This window comes from Tursiops truncatus, chromosome 8 (genome assembly GCF_011762595.2).
Source record: "Tursiops truncatus isolate mTurTru1 chromosome 8, mTurTru1.mat.Y, whole genome shotgun sequence".
Lineage (NCBI taxonomy): Eukaryota > Metazoa > Chordata > Mammalia > Artiodactyla > Delphinidae > Tursiops > Tursiops truncatus.
In genome coordinates this window covers 5,403,821-5,415,635 of record NC_047041.1, presented here as the reverse complement: position 1 = coordinate 5,415,635, position 11,815 = coordinate 5,403,821, and the positions used below count along the sequence as shown (strand labels likewise).

The 11,815-nt window shown below is 46.2% G+C and overlaps 1 protein-coding gene across 8 annotated transcripts in view; it reads right to left on the bottom strand.

Annotated features, from left to right (window-relative positions):
* Positions 1-5,515: 5,515 nt before the first annotated feature.
* The window catches only part of ARHGAP32 (Rho GTPase activating protein 32), a 267,538-nt gene continuing 261,238 nt past the window's right edge, over positions 5,516-11,815 (bottom strand). For all 8 annotated transcript variants that reach the window (XM_033861803.2, XM_073807992.1, XM_033861805.2 and 5 more), the window contains one exon: positions 5,516-11,447. In XM_033861803.2, coding sequence (XP_033717694.1) covers positions 9,195-11,447 — 2,253 coding nt within the window. In that variant the 3' untranslated portion in view covers positions 5,516-9,194. The remainder of the gene's footprint in view (positions 11,448-11,815) is intronic.

The window sequence follows — 11,815 nt, the reverse complement described above, 5'->3', positions numbered from 1 at the left end:
TTTTCAAATCTGACCTCCTTTAAAAAAGATTTTCTGACGAATGCTGGCAGCATCTAGTGACTGGCAGCTGAATCTGAAATAACTTAAGCTAACTTGCTTTCCTTTGGGGGCCATCAAGCGACACCACTAGTCCAAACGTGCTTGTAACACATGAAAGCAAAGCAAACGAGGTTGGGTCCATTCTTGTCGCTGAGGAGAGCTAACCGGTTATATTCCACTGTCCAGACTAAGGGTTCTGAGCTCACATGTTGCACTGCATTACCGTGGAGGACAGGCACCCATCGGTCATTCGTTCAATAGGCGTCGAGGCACATATTCCGCTATAGCACTGTTTACGGCGCGAGAATATCATAGTGAACGAAGTCCTTGTCCTCTCGGAGTGCATGTTCTAGAGGAAACACGGATGTACATCTATAGCATAGGAAAGCAGAGGAAGAGGACTGACAGCAGTAAGAGATGCTATTTGAGATGGGGGGGTCAAGGGGAGTCTTTTCTAAGGTGGTGACACTTGGGCAAAGATTTAAAGTGAGGGAGCAAGACAGGTGAACACTGGGACCTGAGCGTGCAGGGGAGGGACGTGCGTGCGAAGGTGAGACGAGGGGACGCGGCCCGTCTACGGAGGAACAGGAGCTGCGTGAGGCCACAGTGATGGAGCGGGTGAGGGGTGGGCAGAGGGCTGTTTGACCCTAACAGCCTTCACAGAGCACCTCCGCACAGCAAGCCTTCCTCCGTTTGTCGGGACTGAGCGAGGTACACCGGCTCCTTACCTCCAGAGGCTTTTCTCCAACCAGTGACCGCAACCTTGTGGGTGCAGGGCCAGCTTCTTGCCGCCGTCGCAGGTGTGCAGAGCGCCGAGCTGCCCGCTGCTCTGCGATGACATCCTTCCAGGCGTGTGGTGGCCTCGCGGGGCCTGGGCGCAGGCGGGGCCTGTAGACCAGCTCTGGTCCAGCCGTGCGCGGGAGCCCCTGCCTCCCCTCGGGGCCGCCTTCCAACTCCTCGTCCAGGACCCTCCAGCCGCCGCCCCAGGAACACGCGTCTCAGACGAGGCGGCTCAAGGGGGGCAGCCGGCCGCCGCATAGAAGACTGTTCCCGGGAGAGTCACCCGACCTGCAGCAGACTTGGCTTGAGCAGAAAGTACACCGTTTTTGTGTGAAGGTACTGAGGTGTGGGTGACGTCACCACAGCATGAGCCTAGCCGAGCCCGAGGCGGGGGTGAGTTCCCTGCAAGCTCACAGCCCGGTGCCTTGGCCGGTCCAGGGTTAGGGTGTTCGTGACCTCTGAAGACCCCCTTTGGGCGGTCAGCACAGAAGTGATAAAAGGGCAGCCTCCGAGTCAGAGAGCTGGGGCCTGAACCCCCCAAACCTCAGAGGAATGAGCTCGGGCACATCACTGAAACTTTCTGGGCCTCAGTCTCTTTATCTGTCAAGTGGTATACAAGTAAAAAAGCTACTTCACATAACTGTTGGAAGGCCGAGTTAGTATTAATACATGTAAACACCTAGAAGAGCCTGGCATATGGTAATGGACCAATAAATTGTTGGCGCGACAGTTACCATCACTTCAGTCACTACACTCTCTCCTCTGAATAAGCATTTTCCTTCCACGGATCTTGAATCAAGAAAAAGGGTCGTGTGTTTAAGAATAATGGAAAGACCCTTATAACTGACCCTAAGGTTTCCTTTTCAAAAATGGGGAGACAAAGTCATCTCGCTTTAGCCACTCTTGTGTAAAGCACGCTGTCTGTCTCCCGCTGTGATTCTTCTGCGGCAAGTCTGAGCGCGGCTCCCGTTCCTGCCACCGTGTGCTTTAACCAGCCCGCGAGCCGCTGGGGCCACGCAATGAAGCGAGGCCTGCTGACAGCTGCTCCGTTAGTGGAGAAGGCACCACTCCCTGGGGTCGTAAGACCACTTCCCTGAACTGCAGTTATGAGTCAATGGAATGGGACGGAGAGAACCCTGCTCTAGCACAGGACGGACGTAGCGTCATCAGTGGTCGTAACCGGGGCGGTCTACATAAAGGTGTCCGCGAAACAACTGCCAAGGATCTTCAGAAAGCACGGGCTTTCTCCACTGCCAGTCCCACTCCAAGTCTCACTCTGAAGTTTCCTTTTAACCACTAAATTACATCTTGCGTCTCCACTGGTCAAGATTCTCTTCCTGCAAGATATATGTCAACGATCTGAAACCTTCCAGTTTTTCAGAAAAGTTGACCCAACTGATTAAATTCTTAATGATACAATTGTAGAAGCATAACATAACTTTCCCTTAACTGCTCTGTGGTCTTGCACCATCTCACAATACAAAGCCTGGATAACTTTCATTGGGTACTTGCTCTTTTGTTAAGCCCTTTAGGAACACGTATTATCTAATTTAGTCCTCAGAGCAACCTCAAGGGGTAGGTAATATTATTATTATTCCCATTTTAGAGATGAGGAAGCCACGGCTTAGTATGAGTTTTAGAAATAGTTTTAGAAGGACTTAGTAGTTCAGTTAAGGATTTTAGAACTAGTAGCAGTTGGGATACAATTACCCAACCTTAAAGGCTGCTTTTATTAGAGCATAAACTCGTGTCAGGAGAGCCTGGGTCTGGATCTCAGCTCCCTCACTCTTTACCAGCTGTACGACAGTGGGTGAAGAGTTGAACCTCTGTGGGCCTTGGCTTCATCTATAAACCGATGAGGAACAAATGAGTTAACAGATGTACAAGGCTTACAGCACTGACTAGCACTGTATATAGTAAGCAGTGTCACCATTGGCTGTTAAAAACATTTCTATACCATTGCCCACAACTGATGAAATACATGAAACTAAAAAGTCAAATAAGCTAATTATGTGCTGGTAGTTCTTGTAAAAGTTTTGGTGCGAAAGCAGATCACTTGGTTCTAAGAGTTATTTGTTTCCCCTGAATATAGTATTTGAGTTGGCTGTCTGAATAGCAATATGCGTGAACTACACTTCCTGACCAGCCTGAATGGCTCACACCCAAGACTTGACTATGTAAGTATATAATGGGAGTTAATGACGGTCATGAGCATCTTACCAGCTTTAGAAAATGTTAAATTGTTTTCTATATTGCTTGTCAGCCCAATTACACCTAATTTCTATGTGTCATTGCTATAAATAATTGAATCTGGGCTTAATATGTAATCACCGGGAACAGAGAAATTAATGATACACTTCTGTTCTAGCCATCAGTAAAGTGACGGGGAGCCAAGGTGCAAATGCGAAAAAGTGGCAAAGCTCTATAAACTGGAACCGGTATTCCCTCTGCGAGAAGCCTATTACAGCTGCTGTTTAGTTATTTCTCAACCACCTGTACCAGAATCACACAGTGGTTGATAAAACTGTAGATTCCTGAGTCCAGTCCCAGACCTACTGAATCAGACTGTCCGGCGGTTGCTCAAGGAATCTTACGTTTAATTGGCTATCCAGGTGCTGTATATGGATTCTAAAGTTTGAGAACTTCTTGCCCAGTTTGAAACATGAACAAGTGGCTGAGAATTTTCAGGATGTTTTGCAAAATGTTTTTAGATTTAAAGAAAAAGGGCACTAATTGAATGACTTGATGACAGCTGAAGCTGTATGTGCCTGGCACTCCTTTCTCTCTTCCCACTGGAGTTCACGGTGGAGCTGGATGTCTTCTGTGGGCCAGCATTCCTCTATGGGGAGTTATTCACATGGAAAATGCCAGTCTGTCTAATCATGTAGCTTTCTCACAAAATGTCAAATGCAGGGAGAACTCTTAAGAGTTTTCGTTTTATTCTCCCTTCTAAGCATCTTATATAATCATCTCACCTTCTGAAACTCGGCTATCCAAGCACCTTGTTAGGAGAAAAGAATCACAGGCTCCAAGTAATGAAAAACAGGTGACACAAAGTCCCAATCTTTCAGGGCCCCAGTTCAGAATTCGTTCTGCTCACCAGTTTGACAAGCTTATTTATTTTGAATGGTTATTTAGAGGAAGAGAAAGTTTTACAGGTACCACGTAGACAGCAGCAGGCAGTGACAGCAGAAAGAAAAGGAGGATATAGGAAATTAAAAAAAAAAAAACTGCAGGAACATAATAGGACAGTGGTGGTAGAGCATTTGGTATAGAAGCGAACACTTTTTATCTCAGTGTGTCCCAACAGTATCACTGTCTTGTGGTATAGTGATCCAGAGATGTAAATGGTGAATCGTTAGGGATACTGACAGCGAAGTTTGTGGTTTGAAATATATTCTGGAAATACTTTAATTAAAATATTTAAAATAAAAATTAAACCTTACAATTTTCTTTTTAAGAGGTACACTCTCAATTATGTGAGAAACATAGCAATTAAAATGTCTTACTTCGGTGGATGCAGGTGCCCCAAGTTTTAATGTAACAGGGAGTCAGTATCACTTTAAAGTGTGCCTTTTCCCACAGGACCATGAACGACTAAAATCCCAAACACCACCAATGTATTCATCACTGATTCCTCAGTGACAAATAAATATACATTTTTAAGAGGTAGGTACTGTATTTTCATCAGTATGAAGGAAATTTGGTAATGAAATACTTGGTATTGAGAATTTAAGAAAATTAAGTAGAAGACCCAGTGGCGATGTCATACATGTCTTTAATCCCATCTGAGCAGTTTCCGTGGGAACACATGTTCAGGCTGGGAGTGTTTATTGAAAGCAGATGTTATATCTTGCTTCCGGTCTGGAGTGTGGTACACAGATATATAAAAGATGGCTGGCACGCCAGGGTCATCTGTACTAAACGGGCAACTTCCCTTTTACTGGCAAAAAGGGACAAGCCCTAATATTTTAGGATGAAGAATAATTTGTAATTTATCATTCCTAGTAGGAAAACTAGGATTCCAATAGCTTAATATTGAAGTGTTTTGTTTTTTTTCCTTCAGAAAGTCCTGGTTGATATGAAGTATTTCTTTTGAGAAGAACGTTGGCACAGGAAGGCGTCTGGGCCCCCATCAGGCAGGTGGGTTACTGGCAGCAGCTGTCACATTTGAATGCTTTATCTTTATCCACAAACCACCTGGCCACAGGTGACTGAGTGTAGGAGTTGATTCTTTTCTGGTCATTTCACTCTGCAAAGTACACAGGATGTCCAAGATGCTGTGTGGGAATCTTTAGAAATATGGTTGTTATTCAGAGCCCCCTTCTGGGGAACCCTAAGAAGCCAATTCAGCCTCCTGGAAACCGCAAGCTTGGGAGCCAGGCGGCAGCCCAGTGCACAGATGCCTGAGGGCAGCCCTACGTGCAGCAAGTCTGCCCAGACCCTCCAGTGCAGGACAAGGTTTCTGCAGTTCTAAAGGTGCTATCTTACCTGGTGAAAATTCGGCCAGGCAGCATACTGTGACAGATAAAAACAGGAGACATTAAATCGCTTCCCTCAAATAAAATAATATTCCTTTTGGTATAATAGTCTGTGTCATACAAATGCTAATCTTTTGGTCTGAAGACCCCCTATTACCCCATCTATTTTGTTATAATTCATATTAGGTTAAAAAGGAAACACATACACAAGGAAGTCTGTTTTAACCTGAAATAATTTTGTTGATATCTGAATTGCTGTCAGTGGGACATTTGCTTTAAACCACAAGGTATCTCCATCTGGGTTATCAGAGTACAAAATCCCTTCTCTCCCCCCACCCCCATCCAAAACAAACAAAGAAACAAACAAATAAAACCCCAAACCCACAACTCAGCTTCAAATAACTTTTGAAGAAATGAGACTCTAAATATTTACATATGGGTCAAGAAATAAATCACAAACTATTTACAAAAATACACAAGCTTATATGCATTAACAATTTACACCAGTTCACAAAAATATTAAAACATAAAAAAACACTATATAAATTAAAGAACTCAGAAGTATGATCTAAGACTTCCTAGGATGCTTCTCTCATGCAGGTGATGGTTGAAAAATCAGATTTTGCTACCTTGGAATCTAAACTGTAAAACAACCATTTTTATTCTTTGAACACTAACAGCACTAATCGAAAAAGGAAAAAAGACCCTCTGTGCACACTGACATTAGCTTGCACACAAATATACCATTCCTGACATTTCCGTCACACACAGTACTAAAAATCACATGCCTCTAACCATTTGGAATTAACTTTCTGACATCCTTTTGCTTTCATTATTACTTCTTACACACACTGCTCAGACGATACTTTGCCAACATATTGAATGGGTGACTGACAGGGCTGGGAACAGATATATGGACTTTGCAGGCTCCTTTTTTGAACTAAAGGGCAAATTTCAAATTTACACTGTATATGTCTACTGCTGCTCCAGATGTGGTGAGAGCCTATTCTTCTATGCCCACTCACATTAATGGTCCCTCTTCTTTACAGGATTAGTCCTAGAATATTTCAACCTGACCCTTTTAGAAAATGCTTTGCCATTATAAAAATGTGCAGGCCCTATCCTGGGACCATCCCCACGGACTTGCATGTTTGGAAGGAAACTGACTACAGGAAGCGGTAAGGCTCAGATGAAATTTACTGAAAGAAGATGGCATCTCCCGGGCTGTTAGCAAAGTCTCTGGCCAGACATCCAGGGAATATTTATTTCAATCAAACAAAGCTGTGGTATCAGAATTTTGCCAAAAAGGATAAAATCTGGAGACATGGCTGTGAAAATACCAACAGAATTAAATTCTGGGTTTAATGCATACGGCAGGTCCACATTCTCATCGTAATATGCTCCACGTCAAAACAGTTACTCAGTCTGTGCAGTCACACACAAGGTGAATTATACTGAGGTAACCGGGTCACAGTGACCTGCCGTCTACCCACAATATGAGGAAGGGAAGGATACTGGCAAAGTCCTTCAAATAACTGAACCCAGAGTTAAGGCTGTACCTAAACCAAGTGCAGCAACTGTAGATTTTACCTAAAGTTTGTGTTTCACACTTATACCAGGAATTTGAGTCGTTATTCTGTATTCAAAATATTAACCTGACATTTCTAAACCCATAGCACTTTAATAAAGTAACCCCCTTCAAGAATTAACCTTAGTATTTATAAAATAGACCTTAGTTTCAGGAGTAAATAATGTGTGTGACAAACCCACAAATGTTAGAACTGGACACCTTCAGCCACATCCTTCTAGGCTCTCAGTTCCTAAAGCCATCTGTATCTCCGGGTCACACCAGCTTCGCTTCCTAGTCTCCCTGCTGTTGGTGAGAGCTTACAGGGCTTATATTATCTCAAGGGGACAATGGATTGCCTACTGGCCAAAAGATGGCTGTGGCTGAAGAAATATTAGTGCCGCATATTCACCAAAGAGCAAATTCCTGCACAGAGCCCTTGATGTGTGTGTGTGCTAAATGGAAGTATCCTATCAGGTTCCCTAACACTGTGACTATATACCAGGTGGGTCTGCACTTTTCATCTAGAGGTCTGAATTTCTGCAGACCTTTTCCATAAGTTTAGGATTTCTACCGTGATCTTTATTGAATCTCTCTGACCAATTCTGGGGGAACGAAAAAAAACCTTACAGCATATTTCCACATATAGATAAATGTGTTGCTCTTAAAACTTTATTTTTTTCTAAATATAAACCCTTAAAATGCAATCACATGATATTTTAGATTAAAAAAAACTGGCATGAATCCTAATCTTTATACAATTTCACAGCAATAATAGCAGCATGAATTTAGCCTCTTAAAAGATTTTTCTTTGCTCTAAATAAAAGTTAATCCCAAGTTTTAAAAAGCCAGAGCAGCAACCATCCAGTAAATGGAATGAAATTCTCCTAGTATCTTCTACAAACTGAGCATTTAAAACATGAGAATGTATAAAAATCAAGTATTATAAAGAGCTATGGAATGACATGACAATCTCAACTCATTTTATAAATACAGGACTGCCTTCTAGTCTGGCATACGTGGTGAGGTGGGTTGAGAAAATGGAATGCAACTTTCAAAAGAAAGCCCTGGGTATGAACATGTTTAACATGTCTCCAGCGTTGTAAGGACTATACCTGAAATGCTGGTGTGGATGGCAATTACAGTAAGACTGTGATCGCACGAGGACAGAGGGAAGAAACAGTACGTTCATTCCTCAGGGTGTAAACGGTCACTGCCCAGAATTCCAGCAGGTGAAACGGGCTGTGCTAAGTGGTTATTGCAGGAACGCTCAGTTTACTAACAGATAACCTGTAGCTACTTTAAGAATTCCCAGGACACCTGGTTTAGAAACAAATTAACATGTAAATTTGTAATCATGATAAATTATGTGTTTATCCAGTCAAACCATGCTGTTTTTTTTTTTAAATGAAAAACAAACGTTGCTTTAGGAAAACAAATGGTGTGAAATATTTCACTAGGATCACAATTTACCAAATATTACTGAGAATAAAAAAAAAGAACTGAAGGCAGGCAGCAGCTTAGAACCACTGATGTCGTTTTCTGGTACTAACAAAGGTCACTGATTTCCAGCTAAGAAGGTTCTTTAATTCTAGCTTACAAATTCCTCTGCAGTGAGAGGCGTCTGCCCGCTGCACTGCGAGGAGCAGCTATGGAAGGGTGTGACAAGCACAGTTCAGCCTGGATCTAAGTGGTCTGACATTTTGTGATGGTTATTAAATACTTAAAGTCTTAATTCCTTTTATTTTGTTGTAATTTTCTAAATGTCCAATAGACTTATGTGAAGGATCAAGGAGAAGTTTTTCTCCACTCTAATATAACACACAGCCCCTTCTAAGACAGGGGGGATGAAGTTAGAAAAACAGGTATCCCTCTAGGCAAGACATGGCTACTGGGAAAGCAAGTGGGAACAGACAGGACACACAAAGACCTTCAGGGAAGTGGGCATCAGGCTCTGAAGGACACAGAAAATGCTAGGAAGGACGAAGTCAAACTCAAATTCAGTTAAAGGCAGTCCTCAGGCTCTTACAAATCAGCCCTTATATATGGCAAGTATGGTCTGTAACAAATTTCTTTATGAGATTTTCAACACAGTGCTGTACAATCTTTCAGATCTTTAAATGACAAAAATGACAGTTTGTAGATGGAAGAGGTGGTGATGAAGCAGGGAAGGGGGAAAAAGATGGTGATTTATTTTCTTCTTATTTTTTAAATGTGGTCGGGGGTTCTGTAGCCTTTTTTTTTTTTTTTTTTTTTTTTGGTTACTGAAAAAAATAGAACAGTCCACTGTCCAGCAGAGGCTGCTTCAACTCTATTGCTCCCGGGGCTCATTCCGCATGGACCTGTGTCTCAGAATGCTGCAAGGACAGCTCTGTGGGCAGGAAGGCGCCCTGCCCCAGAGCTGTAGCGTATGTCCTGTTCTGTGGGTGGGGAAAGCTGGGCGGCACATACATGCCCATCGCCGCTGCTCCGAAGCCTCCTCGCTGGTGCTGGGGCGGGGAGTGGTAGCCCTCCAGGTTATCGTACTGGGGCCCGACAGTCCCACTGCCCTGGCGCCTGCCGTGTGTTTGGTACTGGTACAGCACGCCGGGGTCCCTCTCCACGTTCTGGGTATGGTGGAGCTTCAGGCTGTGACTCCGCTCTGGCTTAGGGGGTGGGACTGCTGACTGCGCGAGGTGTCCCCCCTCCTTGCAGCAGTCTCTGGAGTGTTTCTCTGGGGCTGCAATCTGCCTAGCCCGAGGCCTCTCCAGCTCCTTGGGGAGCCTCACCTCTTTGTGGTTCAGTCTTAGAGACTCCTGCCCTGATGGAATATATTTCCCTCCAGAGTTATGGTAGCTGACTGGCTCAGAAGTGTCTGGAATCCCTTTGGGCCCATAATCTAACTGGCCGGCTCCCTGTGGGTAAGGTGGCCCGTTTTTTGATTCACACAGTTGCCTATGGCTTGCTTCCTGATGTGCCCTGTGCTCAGGGAGACTACAACCCATGTCATGCAGCTTCCTGTTCCTGAGGCTACTTTGCTTCTGAGGGAGGGTCGGCTTCTCTGACTGCCCACTGCCGTGTCCTCCATGGTGGTGCGCTCTGTCGAACTCTGGCTCCAGATGCTTCCTATAGAGGCGGTCATCTCCCTCGGGACTGAGGGCCTTGGCTGGGTGCCGCCCCTCCTTTCCTTCTGCCACCGAGAGAAGTCCAGTTTTCCCAGGATCTGATTTACTCCGCAGGTGGATGACATAGATCCCACCCAAGTCATCTTGCACCACGGGGGTCATGTTGTCATACTGGGACATAACAGGCCCTTTCACCTTCTGCCGCGCACGGCTCTCCCTCCGGATGGACTGCAGGCGGTATTTTTCCATGTCCTCAAAATCCCATGAGGTGTAAGTGTGCTTTACCTCGGCGACTGGAGGCATGTTGACTACACTGTGGTCATTAGCAGAGAAAGAGCCAGTCACGTTGGCCCGGGGACGTGAAGGCAAAGCAGCGTAGCCGTACACGTTCTTTCCTTGCAGCCTAGGATTGTAGAAAGCAAAGTCGCGGTTGGGCAGGCGGTGAAGGGGCCTCAACTGCACTGTGCTGTAGGCATCCACGTCACACAGGGCCCCGTCTGGGCTGTAATAGGAACCAGAACTGGAATAGGGGCTGTAGCGGTAGTGCACCCGGCCATTCTCAAAGTAAGGCTGGAGCTGAGTCACGTGATAATCTGAGCGGGCCTGGGAGGACTGATATGGCTTATACTGGTACAGGGGTCTTGGGCAGTAGGCTGGTTCATCATCTGGGGGCACCTCTGTCCTCGAAATGGGGACAGAGCGAATCATGGACGACGGAGGGGTGTGGAGAGACTGCACCCTGCGGATGGTGGGGTACAGGGGCATTTCTTCGGAGTAGCAACTGCCCCTAACGGAGGAGCTCAGAGAGGACACGTATTCGGCCCGGCCGCATGGCTTCGGGTGGTGTCCAGACACGTTTCTTCCCGGGGCCACGTACGTGTTGTACCGAGGACCCACGGAGGCTGGCGGCTCGGATCTGGAGCCGTACGCTTGGTGCTGCTCCACTTTGCCGTGATGCGGGGGGACGCTCTGGGGGCGGTGCTGGCAGCTTGCAGTCATACTGAAATGCACACAGTTTTCTGGACCAAAGGGATCAGTGGTGACATCAGGCCTAGCAAAGGTGGAATACGCAGTTTTCTGAGAGGCATGCTTGGCTTGTGGGACAGGGACTGGTAAAGGCAAAACGTCCTCCACGGAGGCTGAGGAAGTCGTGACAAAGGTGTGGTGCCCAGAGCTGCTGGACGTGTCTGGGCAGCTGGAGTGGATGGCAGCGGCGATTTTATTCTCCATGGTCCTGGTGGGGGGCCCCGGGGTAGGGAAGCCACAGGAGGAGTGCACGGGGACGGGCTCGCCGCGCAGGTGCAGTGGGGGGGCCCTGGCAACTTCCCGCACCTTTTCGGGAAGGCTGGGCTGGGGAGCGGGCGCAGAGGCGGGACACTGCGCGGCGGCCCCACCGTCGCCAGCCAGGACAGGCGTGGGGTCACCCAGGGCTCTGGGTTCAGGCGGCCTCTCTGGAGCCAGAACTACTCCTTGAACCTATTGAAAGATGATAACATTATGAGTTTGTTTTTTCTGCTCCCCTCTATGGAATCAAACGCTATTAAATTCACAACTCACAAGCTGAGGCCATTTGGGCAGCAGCTTGAAATTTCCCAAGCTGTGCGGATACACTGGACAGGACAGAGACCGACCTGTCCCCACTGCCACGAAAAGAAGGCCTGTGTGGCCATCTGGTGTAGCAGCCATCCCATCTTTGGAGAGCTGTTCTCATTTACGATAGGTTTTCAACGTGAGATGAGGTGGCCCATGACACTATCTTACTGTGCGGACCAAACAGAAGTTTAGCCAAATAACCACCAGGCTTAAAAACATACACCCTGTCTATCTATGTAGCTCAGTCTCAA